The sequence below is a fragment of the Myotis myotis genome, unplaced genomic scaffold (assembly GCF_014108235.1).
Source record: "Myotis myotis isolate mMyoMyo1 unplaced genomic scaffold, mMyoMyo1.p scaffold_m19_p_5, whole genome shotgun sequence".
NCBI classification, from domain to species: domain Eukaryota; kingdom Metazoa; phylum Chordata; class Mammalia; order Chiroptera; family Vespertilionidae; genus Myotis; species Myotis myotis.
In genome coordinates this window covers 19,511,626-19,527,698 of record NW_023416357.1, presented here as the reverse complement: position 1 = coordinate 19,527,698, position 16,073 = coordinate 19,511,626, and the positions used below count along the sequence as shown (strand labels likewise).

The 16,073-nt window shown below is 33.6% G+C and overlaps 1 protein-coding gene across 2 annotated transcripts in view; it reads left to right on the top strand.

Moving 5' to 3' along the window:
• The window catches only part of CDH12 (cadherin 12), a 723,975-nt gene extending 715,535 nt beyond the window's left edge, over positions 1-8,440 (top strand). For both annotated transcript variants that reach the window (XM_036310943.1, XM_036310944.1), the window contains 3 exons: positions 2,706-2,823; positions 3,635-3,886; positions 7,148-8,440. In XM_036310943.1, the coding sequence (XP_036166836.1) occupies positions 2,706-2,823; positions 3,635-3,886; positions 7,148-7,647 (870 nt within the window). In that variant the 3' untranslated portion in view covers positions 7,648-8,440. The remainder of the gene's footprint in view (positions 1-2,705; positions 2,824-3,634; positions 3,887-7,147) is intronic.
• The last annotated feature ends 7,633 nt before the right edge of the window (positions 8,441-16,073 follow it).

Sequence of the window (16,073 nt, the reverse complement as noted above, 5' to 3'; positions counted from 1 at the left end):
TATAATTTGTTCTATATTCAAAACACCTTTAAGTAGTGTAACTACTCCTTTAAGAAAATATGAAGTTTTAATTTTTACTTGAAAAAATCTTAATATTTAAAAAGAACGTATTTTTTAAAAAGGGCATTCTTTAATCTATATTATTTATTTCATTTTGACTGTCTTCTATGCTGTATAGGACATTTGCCTCATAGTTTTAAATCTGTGATGTCCATTACCATAGGGCTATTAAATTTAAAAAAAAAAATCCATGTTCTGACTTATGCTTGCCCTAGTTCAAGTGTGTAATAGCTGTATGTTGTGTGAATAGCTGTAATTTTGGTCAGGGAAAATACAGAAACATATAGTGGATGATGCTGCTCTAATCCTTCTTTTGATAATTGAGGGGAAACTATTAATTTTATTTCAGCATGACTAGTTTAGTCACATTTTCCCAAGTGATAAACACCTTAAATGTACCCACAATTTACATAGGATGAGCCCAATGCCTGTTTTAGTGTCTGAAATAGTAGATGCTGCATAAATGTTTATATAAATACACAACCTGATTTAGTTAGTTGGGGAGTTATAAGTTTACTTTAACTTAGTCATGTTCTACTTTTCAGATCCCTCCTCCCCATCCCCAAAAGTCAATCCTTTATTTTTAAGTAAATAGGGACATTAATTATTTCATATCAATCGGAAACTTGCAATGCACTAAATGAAAGCCTTTTGGAAAGAGAGCTCTACTTAAGGCTTCTATGTTTACCGAGTAAATTAAAGGGTTTAAAAATTTGGGAGTAGTGGAAGTTACTAGAGATAACTTCATTTTTTAAATATCTTGACAAATTGGTGAGAAATACATGTATCCTCGGAGAATCTTTTGCTAATATCTATCTGTTGGGCTTGTGTGCCCTATTGGGATACATTTATGTACAAAGCGTAACCATGAAATGCCTCTTGGGATTGCGGAGAGTGCAGTACATGAGCATCTTCTGCTTTGACCTCAGCCATTCTTCCCTTCACCTAGGAACTATGCATACGAACTATTTATCTTTTCTGAATTATAATTGAATATGTATGTATGTATGTATGTATGAAAATAAGAAACAGAAAAGAGAAAGAGATGAGGCTGTGTATACCAGTAAACTTTTATATATTAGATCAGCAAAGATTTATATGGGAATTATTTTCCTTAGGGCAATTATTCCCAAGTGATAATTTCAAGTAAGTGACAGTTATGCTCTAATTGTCATGTCTCTTTGATGGTTGAATGACTTTTTTTTATTCAAAAGTTATGTTCTTGATATGCATTAATGTTACATACCTTTAATTTAGTAAATAATTATGCTACTTGTAAGTAGTTAAAAGAAAATAAAACAAAACTTGAAAAACTTATTAGTGTTCCAATAAGTTAGATTTTATGGATGAGATCTAGATCTGAGCATATGGATTTGTGTGAAGTTAAAGTTTTACGGGGCCTGTAGGGTGGTTCTTTGGCTAAATTACCATATTCCATGATCTGACCTTTGGTGTTTAATAATTAAAGTCTCACTTATGATAATCCTGCAACTGATTCACACTCAACCAATGAACTGGAATTCTCATTAGAGGATGAGTTTGTCAAATTACAAATTACTGATACTGCACCAGATACTCCAAGTCTCAGATGCGTGTCTGTGTGTCTGTGTGTCTGTGTGTGTGTGTATGTATGCACACACATCTACATCAGAAGGTTGATCAGAGTCATAAAATTGGATTTTAAGTATGAAATTAAAACAAAAAGTAGTAGATTAAATCACATGTTTAAGGCCATCAACCTGAGATGACATGATGCATGCTTTGCCCACTGGGACCAGGATGTGGTATTCTAAATCTAAGGTCTTTCTTTGGATTCAGATGAAGTTAAGGAGCATGATCACTAAGCCAGCACAAGGCTCTCACCTTCTCACACAAAGTTCCTGAAATTTATTCTGAGGCAAAGCCATTGGATATATTAATAACCGAATGCCTCAAAACCATTCTGACATGCTTATTTATGAAATGAATTAATCAATTTCATAGTTGGGCTCTCAGAAGTAATTTTTAATCTCCAAATTCTTAAAGGCATCTTAATGAAGTATCAGAATTTTAACTACAATAAAACCCAATGGGGACAATTTAGGGAAAATCTTTAAAACTGGATGAAAACTGCTTTCTTCTTAAAAAAACCCTGAAAAAAATGTACTTTTACCCATTGAGGGACAGCAAACATAACAACAGAAACAAATGTGCATCCTTTTATCTCTCTCATCATTTTATTTATTTATGAAGTAAAACTCATTCTCACAAAATAACTATGCTGAAATTTTGCTAATGTCAGGGTTTTTAAATACTCACAGATTTTGTTCCAGTAAGCATTTTCATACTTTGGTTCAAAAGCACTTATTTCATCTAATTTAAAATGCAAGTAAGTACATTTTAATTTTATTTTGCCTACTGGTGAGTACAATGCTATTAAGCTTTTGAGTTATGCAGCTATTGATTTGGAGTGAACCCATACGCTATCAATGTTTACATATGTGTACATTAAAATTATTTGTAAATAATTGATTTACTGATATGAATCCTCAATGTGTCAATTCTGTCTACTTGCTTGCCTCATTAAATAAACTTTTTAGCCTGGAATGTAAAATTCCCTTTGAAACTGACGACTGACTTCAAGTTTCATCTCCACTTTGTTTCAGATCATTCAGTTGGTCAGTGCTGCTGACCGAGATCTTTCCCCTGCTGGGCAGCAATTCTCCTTTAGAGTATCACCTGAAGCTGCCATCAAACCAAATTTTACAGTCCGTGACTTCAGAAGTAAGTACCACATAAAAATTTACCTGTTACCATGGAACTTTGTAAAAGGACACAAAGAAGAACATCAATACTTTTCCTACAAGCACTTCAATTCATAAAATATGGAAATCCATATATGAGAAATACCAAATTCCAGGTAGCAGTACATTAAATATTTAGAATGCTATTGTCTTGGACTATTCCAAGTAAATATTGCTATTATTTATTTTATGAAAAATAAAATATTTTTTGTAATTAAAATGGTGATTATTGTAATTCATGGTGGTATTTTAAAAATTTTATGAATCTTAATGGTATTAACACACTTTATTTTCCTAGATTTTACTCTAACATTCAAATTTTAAAGTTTATATATAGACATAATTTGTTGGGGGAAAATCAAGTGTTAATCTGAAATAGCAATTTGATATTTGTTGTGTTTTTAAATAATAGGTTGTAAGGTAAGATTTTTTTCAGATTCATTCTTTTAATAATTTGTCCTGCTATCATGTGAGAAAATATTCACAGAAGCATTTTTTCTCTATGAGATTTTGATGTCATAATAAATAGGTAAACACATATATTTCTTTTTTTGTACACCATATTATAGTCTTTCTAAATAGCAAATGAATTCTTTTACCAGAGAAGAATAATGTTTCTTTTTCCCCTAAGGATTACTTTTACTAATTTAATTTTTGGCATCTTTCATGACAAAAGAATTAAAATATGATGTATTTCATTAATTTAGAAAGCGCTTCTTACTGTTTAGCAGAAATCCACTTTGAGGTGAAGCTCATAGTAACCATCTTTTCATAAATGTCATGTTTTGTAGACAACACAGCTGGAATTGAAGCCAGAAGAAATGGATACAGCCGGAGGCAACAAGAGCTGTATTTCCTCCCTGTTGTGATAGAAGACAGCAGCTATCCTGTCCAGAGCAGCACTAGCACAATGACTATTCGAGTTTGTAGATGTGACTCTGATGGTACCATCCTGTCTTGTAATGTGGAAGCAATTTTTCTACCTGTAGGACTTAGCACTGGGGCTTTGATTGCAATCCTGCTGTGCATTGTTATACTCTTAGGTGGGTTTCAATATTAACCATTTCTCTTTTTTCCCTCCTCCCCCTCCCTCTCTCCCTCCTCTCCCTCCCCCTTCCCCTCATTCCCCCCTCTTCTTTTCTCCTCCTCCCCCCCCCTCCTCCTCCTCCTCCTCCTCCTCCTCCTCCTCCTCCTCCTCCTCCTCCTCCTCCTCCTCCTCCTCCTCCTCCTCCTCCTCCTCCTCCTCCTTCTTCTTCTTCTTCTTCTTCTTCTTCTTCTTCTTCTTCTTCTTCTTCTTCTTCTTCTTCCTCGTCTTCTCACTTGCTCTCCCTCCCTCTGCCTCTCTCTCTCCTGCATGTCCTCAAATTACAATGTAAATCAACATTTCTTCACTGAGATGCTATATTGGGTTAGAAGGAAGATTACCTACTTATATTGAATTATATGTTTATGAAAGTTAATTTTCTATTTTGGATGTATAGCATCAGGCATAAATAAATAACATAATCAAAAATACAAAAGTTTGTTCAAGCCTTAGAGGATTTCCAAACAATAACAGTTTGTGAAACTTGCCGCAATGAAATTTTCTGTAACAAATATCCTATTTACTGTACTGGCTTCTCCACTTATTTTACATCCTAGTGATTATTACTCCCTAAGATACTGTATAGCCATTAAAAATACACCAGATGAATAATAGTTCTCAAACATTAATTTAATAAATACTAGTGAAGAAATGAGGAAGGGGAAGAAAGAAATAGAGATAAACTAAGGGAACCTCTAATTTATTTTTTTCTGTTCAAACAGCCAGCCAGAAATGATTTTTATTCCACTTTTCTCACATCTTTTCACATCAAAATTCTAGCCATTTCCACTGGAACAGAAGCGACCACACTGAAATATCTAGCAGTACACCAAATGAAAGGGATCAAAGTGAATGTATTCTGTAACATCTCTGGGAGAATAAACACAAACCTAGTTAGGGATTTCCCTCTTCCATCAACTCTTCAGCTGACTCCATTTCCAGAATTAATTTATTGCCAGGGAATAAGAAAAGTGAAGAGAGATTTTCTGGGGTTATTTTAGTCATTATTTTAAATTCAAATTGCAACAGATACACAGTAGACACTGTGGAATCAGTTTATATATGGATGTTTATTATTTAACCACACAAAATCCAGACAAATGTAGACACCGCCCTTTATTCCTAGGATTGAAAACAAAATAAAATACACACTGGGAGGTAAAGGATGGAGTAAGGCATTACACAATAGTTTGTGAAGAGCAGTTTCTGGGTCATAATCTCACTTGGCTTGGAGGGCAAAGTTCTAGTCCAATTTACATGATGTAAATATTAATTCCACACAAGTACCCTGGTGTGTAGAACAAAGTATTTTCATATCATTATAATTTATGTTAAATTATGTCTGGCATCTGTTTGTGCTGATGACAGAAACCTTAAAAGGGAAGATTCAAAATAATGTTCTCACATCTGAAATAGAACATGATCAATTAGGTGTTTAACTTCAAATCAACCAGTCCTCTCTCACACTCTTTTTTTCTCTAAAAGCTCTTTGAATCATAGAGTTTTGCATATCAACCTAGCATGACGTGACATCTTCTGGGTGCTTGCCTTTGGCCACGGCTGCTGTTACAGTGTAGCAGTTATTCTTGCTCAGGTCAACCTTATGCATTGCCGTCCATCACTTATTCATCCAAACACTGAGTGTCCCCAGTGCACCTGCACTGGTCTAGATTTGTTACTTTGCTAGTAGACAGCAGTATATGTTGGCACTCTTAGTCTTGCCATAGGCTCTGCTTAAAATTCCATCCATTGTTTGACCTTCTTAACTAATGTCAGGCTCCTTGACATCTTCCAGCTTATTCTTAACCATTTTCATATCCTTCCTAGGTAAGGGCAAGCATAAGAATCTTGTGGTGCGTGGATACCTTTTAGGCAGCCTTCAGGCACATCTGTCTAGTCTCCCTCTCGATCGTGGCAATGCTAAAGCTATTTTATATGCCAGGCCTCTCTGTGAGGTTGCAGTCTCTCATGTACTCCCCAGGTAAACAATAAAGACTCCCTTTAGTTCTGAAAGTTGCCTAAACTCTGGGAGGAGCCTATTCTGCAGGAGCTCTACCTATCTCTCCCCCGTCTTTTCAATTCATCAAACTCTAATTTTGGAGGAAGAAGGAATAAATGGGCTTTCATCATCCTATGACAAGAATCTTCCAGGCTTTTCTGTGGTAAATCAAACACATTTTGTCTTTCAACTATTACCATCACTATGGAGAAGAGGGGATATGTGACAAGTGAAGTTGAGTGCTGACTTCATGGTTTGAGTCTGTGCCTATTTACCCATAGAAGAGAGACATGATTTAATGATAGCGATGAGTCAACATAGAAACAAAGAGGTATTCAATAATGAAAGTATATTAGTTAACTACTTCAAAGTATGATCATGATTCATGAAGGTAATATGGATGCGAGGCATTTGGCTTGGAAAACATCTCGATATAGTAGGACACAGAATTTAAATAATTAGAGCTCTTAGATAAATAGCTTATAAAACTAAGGCCTTTACATTGTATATTCTTCTCTTTATCTCTTATTTATTGCTTTTAAAAATGATTATCACAGAAAGATTTGTGTTTATTTCATTAAAAAAAATGTTAGCATAATTGGGAAATCTAGGTATGAATAATACCTAATTATTGTTGATGAGCTATAATATTCACATTTCATAATATCAACGCTATACAGCTCTCTATATATTTACAAAAACAATGCTTTTATTTTTTAAATATATATTTTATTGAGTTCAGAGAGGATCAATGATGAAAGAGAATAATCAATAGGCTGCTTCCTGCACGCCCCACACTGGGGTAGAGCCTGCAACTGGGGCATGTGCCCTGACAAGGAATTGAACAATGATCTCCTGGTTCATAGGTCGGTCGACACTCAACTACTGAGCTACTCTGGCTGGGCAATAATATTCTTCTTTTTGTATCTTTGTAAAACACTTTTTACAAGACAATAAAATATTTAAATATAATGCCTGTTATATTTGCTATAACAAGGCTATACTTGTTTGAGTCTGTGAATAATGTGGCTATGATTTCTTATTAGTTATAGTTTTAAAATTAAATTGAGTTTAGACAATGAAAAAACATAAGCATAGACATGATTCTTCTTGATTTCAGTGACAGTATGTTATTAAATAAAATCAGTCAGCCCTGATCAATTTCATTTTTATGAGGCGATCAACTGACAAATTCTCAACTTTCCATGTTTTGTCTTCTAGTCATAGTGGTCCTGTATGTTGCTCTGCGAAGGCAGAAGAAGAAAGACACCCTAATGACCTCTAAAGAAGACATCAGAGACAACGTTATCCATTATGACGATGAAGGAGGCGGGGAGGAGGACACCCAGGCTTTTGACATTGGTGCTCTGAGAAACCCAAAAGTGATTGAAGATAACAAAATCCGCAGAGACATAAAGCCAGACTCCCTCTGTTTACCTCGGCAGAGACCTGCAGTGGAAGATAACACAGACATAAGGGATTTCATTCATCAAAGGCTGCAGGAAAATGATGTGGACCCAACCGCCCCACCATATGATTCGTTGGCAACATATGCCTACGAGGGAAACGGATCAGTCGCAGACTCCCTCAGCTCCATAGACTCTCTCACCTCGGAAGCTGACCAGGACTATGACTATCTGACAGACTGGGGCCCCCGCTTTAAAGTCTTGGCAGACATGTTTGGCGAAGAAGAGAGTTATAATCCTGATAAAGTCACTTAGGGGAGAAGCAAAGACTATATCAACAGGAGAAATTTAAGAAAAAAAAAAAAAGAAAGAAATCACACACACACACACACACACACACACACACACACACACACACACACACATACTCACACCCCCCCACAGCTTTATAGGACAAGATGTCTTTGAGTATCTGGTTTCTAGCAAGTTGCTATATTTATCATATTGTCAGTTTTGGTTTATTCTGCCAACACAAGATAAATCCTATTATATGTAATTGCTTGGTTTGGTTTTGTTGTTTTGGAAACACACTGAGACAAGCTCAGGCCTATTAAACACAATTTACTGACATGACAACCTAGAATGAAGATAGCTAGGTGGCATCATGGTGGAAGAGTGTTAGATTTTTCTTAATTCCACTAAAGTGCCTATTGAAACTCTTATCATTTAAAGTGGTGTACAGTACACTCTGCTGTGATGACATTGCAGGACTCAGAGACACAGAGGACAGAAAACAAAGACAGCGTCTTCATATGCCAGGGAGCAATAGCAACATGCTGACTTCTAATTCCTTTTGAGAAAAAAAAAACAAAATGTACTTTCCGAACTCCATCTTCTTAGAATTCAAAAATTTTTAAAACTGTATGCCGAAACACATTTGTTTTCCCCACCCTTTCATAAAATTGAGATATATGTGATATTAAATTCTATATGTAAGTTCTGAATTTTAAAAGCAATGTTTGATCTTACCATTACTTCATATTAAGCTCTTCATTAAAATGTTACTTTTTATCAAAACAATAAACTTTTAAGAAATGAAATTTTTAAAAATCCCTCTTTATAAAGAGAGGCCTCAGGGCTAAAACTCCACATTAAAATAAACATTGGTTTTGTTTTAATACTGTGCTGGTGGTGTGTGGAAGGTTGGTTTTAACAAGTGACCATTGAAGTCTTCATTCATAGATAAAACTCTAAGTTGTGTTTTTATGAAAAAAAAAAAATTTGGGGGGGTGGGGGGAAGCACCATTAATTTAAACATGAAAAATAAATTAATTATATAGCTTCTCAGAATTTCTTATAAGCTAGTGATTATGTGGTGACTAAATAAACTAAAATACATATCAAATAATACAGGATGGAATTATAGCATTCCTAAAAAGTATTTATTATACAACACTAAACAAAAAATATCAGGGACTTCAGAAAACTCAAACCAATAACTAAATCCTAAAATAAACACAAGCGAAAAGCCGGACAGTTTATTTACTTATTTTATTAACATGGACTTCAACTTTGTGAGTATGTTATTTTATTGAGGCTCCGAATTGCTTCGTTACACTATGATCTGCAATAATTTCAATATAAATTATCCCTACAACTATTTTATAAAGAACTTTTACAGTTTAATTTGATACAGATTTCTAAGAAATATTAAATTGTAAAGCATTCAGACAAACTATACGCATACACTATTTTCAAATGATCTATGTGCACTAGCTAAAAATGTACTTAACAAGCCAGATAACTATCAAGTAAGAGTATTTTTTCTTAATATTTAAAGTATACCAGTGACTACAGAAGTATTGAAACTATATATAGGAAAAAATTTGTATAGATTCATCCTGATCTATCCATCATATCTAGCTATATTTATGAAATATTTATGAATATATTTATATTTGTAAGGTTGTGAAAATAAAAATTCACACACGGGGAAAACAAATAGAAAAGTAGTTAATCTAGGCAGCTTATATTCAGTCCTATTCTTTACTAAGTGCTTACTTCAAAATATATAACTAATAATTATCCCGTGGCAATTTGGCCATTTGAATCTGCATTTCCCATCCCTTTTTTTTTTTTTTTTTTTTTTTTTTTTTTTGGTGTCTAATACTTGCCTTCTTGTCTCTATTAGGAATAATTGTTGACCTCATTTTCATCCCCTCACCACCTCATTACCTTTGTCTCACCCCTGGGAACTGCATTAGAATACTTATGTAGCCCAATAATTTGCCGTATAATATGGTTTGGAAAATATTTATTTTTAAAAAGCTGGTGATATGATAACTATTCTAGAGAAAAAATGAAGGCAACTTCGGGATTTCTCCTTGCAACATGATTTGATGCATATGCCTTTCCAGGGGGTTGAACTGCAAGATCACTAGGGCTGACAAACTAGTTCTTACCAGGAATGACTGCATTTTGCATCTTGTGAGAGAATCTAACTGCTGCTGCACACCGGGATACAGCAGAAAAATGGTGGCATGGAGAAAACCTGTGAGGGGCAGGTCATGGTAAGCCACAGGAATGAGATACTAAGCAAACACATAAAATTGGTGGGTCTTTTCTCCAAACTAACAAGCTTTTTTAGGTACCCCCATCTTTTATTTTTGCTGCACCGCTGCATTATTTTGCTAGGGCTGCCATAACAAAGTACCACAGACTGGGTGGCTTAAACAACAAAACTTTATTTCTCCTAGTTCTGGAGGGAAGAAGTCCAAGATCAAGGAGTTCAAAGCTTTGGTTTCTTCTAAGGCCTGCTCTCTTTGGCTTGTACATGGCATCTTCCCTCTGCTTCATGGCATTCCTCTTCTTTTAGTAACACCAGTCATACTGAGCCTATTCACAGAACCTCTTTTTACTTCAATTATGAGGTTCTGGTGGTTTGGAATTCAAAATATGAATTTGAGGGCTAGCCAATTCAGCCCCTATCAAGCACACAGATTTTAACAGAATTTTAAAAATTATTTGATCTGCAACAAGCGACCAAACAAATAAACATGAGGAAAATAAAATCTTGAATAGGAATAATTTCAGCTCCAAGGGGAAACCATAAGAGTGATTTGTTGAAAAGAGGTCTTTGGTGCTTATAAACTGAAAGTATGAGATATTTTTTACACTACAAAAGCACTAAAATTAACATTTCAACACGTAATTTTTTGGAATCCTTATTTATAATAACACAGCCACTGGTCTTCATTAAGCAATATAAAAATGTTTAGAACTTACATGGGAAATTTTGGTCATTAACGATGGTTATGCTATAGTTTCATAATTACATTGAATGTTTACTTGCACAGAAATACATACATATATATTTAACACATGTATGCCACTGACATATTTATAAAATGCAACCTTTAATTGTTCTCAAAGAAGTATTCCATCAACACATAAGAGTGAAACAATGATACACTTGAAATAATATAAAATTGCTTTTGTACCAAATTCTATCCCTAACTGGAAATGTCATATGGAGCAACAATTTAGCCTCCCTCTATTCTAATCTCTTGGTAAAATTAACTTGTTGCTCTTGGTATTAACTAAGTTTCTTCTAATACTTCTTGACTCTTAAGTTGCATTAGAATTACATGAATTTTATTAAACCATGTACATATTGATTACATAAAGCTGATAATCATAGAGATCTTAACACATAATATGAATATCAAAATATTTGTATTATGGATTTGGTTGATTATACATTAACACTCACCACACATCGCATCAAGAGAACCATGTAACTATTTTTTAAGCAATAACTGTCAAAATACTTCAACAGGATTGATTCGTAGAGATGTACATAGGAAGAGTGAGAAAATTCACTATTTTCCATTTATTTATTCAATCATTTATTTGAATATGGACTCAGATATGTATTGTATACTTTTTTCATAATCCAATACTACTTCATTTATAAAGCTATTTTATTTGGTAAGTGTGCCTTATACATATTCCCATTACTGCTTAATTTTGTTTTCAGTTTATTTGCTTATATGCCTTGAGCACTTCTCACTATCTGCCACTACAAGTTCTAGAATCAACTTGTATATTTCCTGCCCTACTTGTAGAATCAGCCATTCCTCATAAAATCTTTGCATCTTTTTATTGAAAAATTGTATTACAGACAAAGGTCTAGATGTTAATTGTCCTCCTTGCTACTGAGGTATTTGTGATTCTAGGTCCTCTCAGATAACAGAGCAAGAAAATACGCTGTACTCCAACCTCTATACAAACACACTTCTATATGTAACCATCTGTAACTTTATTAAACAAAAATTTGTTCATGCTAACGTCTCCAATTCTAATACATTACCACCTGGATCACACTACATCACATCATTAAGTATAGCCTTCTCTCTCCCACTTACGTGTAAAATCTTACTCCAAAACTAAGAAACCTGCTCCCCAATATCTGCTTTTCATTCACTTAATTGTTTGATTTCAGCATACATAAATACAGTATGTCAGAATTAGGAACTCATACCCTCATGCAAAACAACTTGATCAGAGTTGTTTTCCTTTAGTCTTATTGACTCTACTCATTTCCAAAGTCACTTAGGTCACAACCTTTCCACTCTACCAGCTTCAGTGAGCTTGTTTCATCCTGTTGCTGAACAGATTATATTGCCACATTCTGCATTCAACCATTCAATCCTCTAGCCTCTAAAACTATATATTTTTAATTTGCATACATTAAGGTTTACTTTTCATGCTGTAAAGTTCTATAGATTTTGACAAGCACATAGTGTTGTGCATCCACCATCACAGTCCCATCTATAATTGTTTTACTGCTTTAAAAAATATCGCCTGTGCTCAAAGGCTCCCTCCCCGACTCCTGCCAGCCACTGGTATGTGTAGTGTCTTTATAGTTTTACCTTTTCCAGACTATCATACAAATGGAATCAGACAGTGTGCAGCCTTTTCATGCAGACTCTTTCACTTATTAATATAAATTAAAGACATTTATGTTTTTGTGTGTATCAGTAATAATATTTCATTTCTAGTTTTAATTATTTATAGCTCATTGTCTTTTATCACTGAATATCATTCCATTTTATGGAGGCAAATTCATTTGGAGCTAATTTTTATGAAAGTTATATTGTGTGTGTTAAGCACTTTTTTTTTGCTGATGAACATTCAATTGTTCCAGCACACTTTGTTGAAAAGACAATCTCCATTCTCCACTGAATTCCTTTGACCTTTTATATTTGTGTGGATTTATTTCTGGACTCTCTATTCAGTTCCTTGTTTCCCTGTGTCTATTCTTTTGCAAAATCATGCTGTCTTGATTACTGTTGCTTTATGAAAGTCTTGAGATCTTGAGTGTGAGTACTCCAACTTTGTTCTTCAGTGTTGGTTTGGTTATTTCAGAATTTTTGCTTTTCCTTATGAACTTTAGAGCCAATTCGTTTATAACTATCAGGTAACTTGCTGGGATTTTGATAGGAATTGCATAGAATCTATAGATCAAATTGAAAGAACTAACATATTAACAATAATTTGTCTTCAAATCTATAACACACACTATCTCTCCTATGATTTAGATGTTCTTTGAATTCTACCATAATTTCTGCAATTTTCTGCATATAGAACTTATATACAATTTAGTAGATTTATCACTAATTATTTATTTTCTGGTGAGTATTATAAATGTTATATTAAAATTTTCATTGTTAGTGCTGATAATAGGGAATCAATTGCCTTTTGTTTAAGTTGTACTTGTATGCTGTGTTCTTGCTATATTTTGTTATTATTTCAGATTTTTAGTAGATGATATGACTTTATACATTCATATCGTGTTCAAATACAAATGTTTTATTTATTTATTTCTATTTAATATATTCTTTTTTTCTTTTTCTTCTGTTTTTGTTCTATGTAAAAATGTGCTTATTGTACTACATGTTCACTAGCAATAGTGATAGCAGACCTCCTTGCCATGCCCAAACTTCAGGGTGATAGTCATTTTTTTTTCTTTTTAGATTCTTTAATTCAAGTTGGGAACATATATTTTTATTTCTAATTTACTGAGATTTTTAAAATCATGAATGGCTGTTAGATTTTTTGTTAAATGGGTTTTTATGTTAAATACCTTGATGAAATTATTTTTAAGTTGTTAGCTTATAGTTATAGATTAAGTTAATTATGAATTTAAATAATTTAATAGGTACAGGGAAATTTAGGTTACTTATTTCTCTTGTATGAGTTTTGCTAGTTTGTTTTCGCAAAGAATTGACTCATTACGTCTAAGTGGTAACATTTGTGAGCATAATGTTTTTTTCTGCATGAATTTTAATGTTTGCTTCTTTGTGTGTGTGTATACTTACATTTATTTATATCACTCAAAATATTAAATATGGTGGGTCTATCATTTCTTTAATCCAATGAGATTATTATGTGAAGGTAGGATTTGATGTTTGATAAGTGCTATATACATATTTGTCCAACTATAACAGTATGGTATACCAAGTTATTGTTTAGGAAGGTAATGTGGGAAAGTCATCGTTTTTGTCAAGTGATTAAACTGATGGACACAAAAAATGAGCAAAGCAAAATTCCTCATTACAATTTATAAATGAATTATAACATTCCTTAAATCCTTGAAATAGTGAAAAGGTCATATGCAAAATAAAATGAAGTAAGTATATTAGGTGCCCAACATTTGAATGTTATAGCTGAAGACACAGAAATGAAGAGGAATCTCAAATAATGACCCTTAAAATGCAGGCTTATGATGGAGCATGTAAACTAGTTACATAAGATAAAGTCACATTAAGCATATTACAGATATGTTTAAATCTTTTGTTCTAATAAGAATGTGACATTTTTGCCTCAGCAATTACTCTTGTAAGAATAGTCCCTTGCCTACATACAAGTAAAATGAATAATTTACAAGCTTAGAGAAACTTTCTGTAGAAATAGTACAATTTTTAAATTAGAAAAATACTTAGAGATTAGTCAATTCTTATTTTCAGAGACATAGTCATATACATTTTAGTATTGGAAGAAGACTTGAATAAACATTTGGTAATAACATAGTGTGCTCATTTCCAGCGATATGCTTATCTTTCATTTCATGTACACAGTCCCATGTAAGTAATACCTCTCATTTCATAATGCAAATACAAATTCTCAACCTGATTTCAAAACATACCAATAGTCACATCCCTTTTAAGTGACAGTTCTAAGGAGAAAAGTAAAACCAAGTAAAAAGAGCAGTAACAAAACAGTGATCTATATACAAAAGCTTCCAATCCTCTACCTTGCAAAGGACTATATAAATTTAAAGAAATACCTGTGCTCTCCTATCTCTTTATTTCAGTATCAAAGATGCCTGAATTCTGAAGTGGGCCATCCTGTTTTAAGATTTTAATCTTGCATAAAATCAGTACATTAAAAAGTAAACTTCTTTCTTATTGCAACATGCATGCCGTGTTTCACTTTGCAGTTCGCTCAGAGGAAAATGTATTTCCATCAACTTTTTAGTTATTACATTTCAACCTTTAATTTTTTCTTAAATGTGAAAACTGAGGCACTGAGAAATGATATGATTCCCCATGGTCTCAAAGCTAATAATTTTCAGGACCCTGATATGGACATGTGTTAGATTAACTTCCATGGTTAAGCTCTTTCCATCTCATTTCTGTCTCCCCTTGACATACCTAAGCTTGGGAATCATTTACTTATCTCTAGGTTATTTCATTTTCCATTCCATGTAGAAGTTGTTTTAAAAATAGCTCCTAGATTTTTCCCCAATCACTGCCACATATCACTCCCTGTCCTACATATCTCTGAAAAAAAAAAAGAGTCCAACTTTATAGAGTATTCATTTTCTTTCTTCCACAGATTTTCATCCCTCCTCTTGTGTCTTATATTGGCAGTATTATTTCATAGTTTTATTGTGTGGGAGTGCCAACCCCACAGTGTCTCACACTAGTGCATAATATTTGCAACCCAGGAGTATTTGGGAATTTGAAGAATGTGTCTCCAAAGAATGTGATTTCCAGGTCACTATACTTTTTAGAATTTTTTTCATACAAATGGATTCATTTATCATTTATTTTATTTTTCTTGTTATCAAGTTGTCAAGATTTTCAAGTCACTCTAAGCTAGTGGTTCTCAACCTTGGCTGCACATTAAATCACCTGGGAATCTTTTTAAAATCCTGATTTCTGTGCCTCATCCTCCAGAAATTCTGTTTCTTTGTGATGGGGTGAGGCCACAACATTAGTAACAAAGAAACAGAATTTCCGGAGGATGAGGCCCAGAAATCAGGATTTTAAAAAGATTCCCAGGTGATTCTAATGTGCAGCCAAGGTTGAGAACCACTGCTCTAAGCAATAATAATGCATGTTTATATTCTCTTGGGTACCTTCATTGTTATTCATTCATTCTTTCAAGATACATTATTAATCATGGATTTAATTCACACCTCTCAGTAAAGAAGTTCCATGGGACAAATGTATTCTTATGTTCTGTTTTTTATTCCATAGCACATGGATAAACTAACAAAATGTACTAGTATATGCATATGATAAGAGTTTTAATCGGGGAATATTAACAATTGAGGATGGCATAATGTTCTAAATTATTTTGAGTATAGCATGACCAAATGGGTGGACACACAAGTTAATGAGACATAAAAATAGAGGTAATAAGCCCATCCTCCACTGTATGACAAAAGA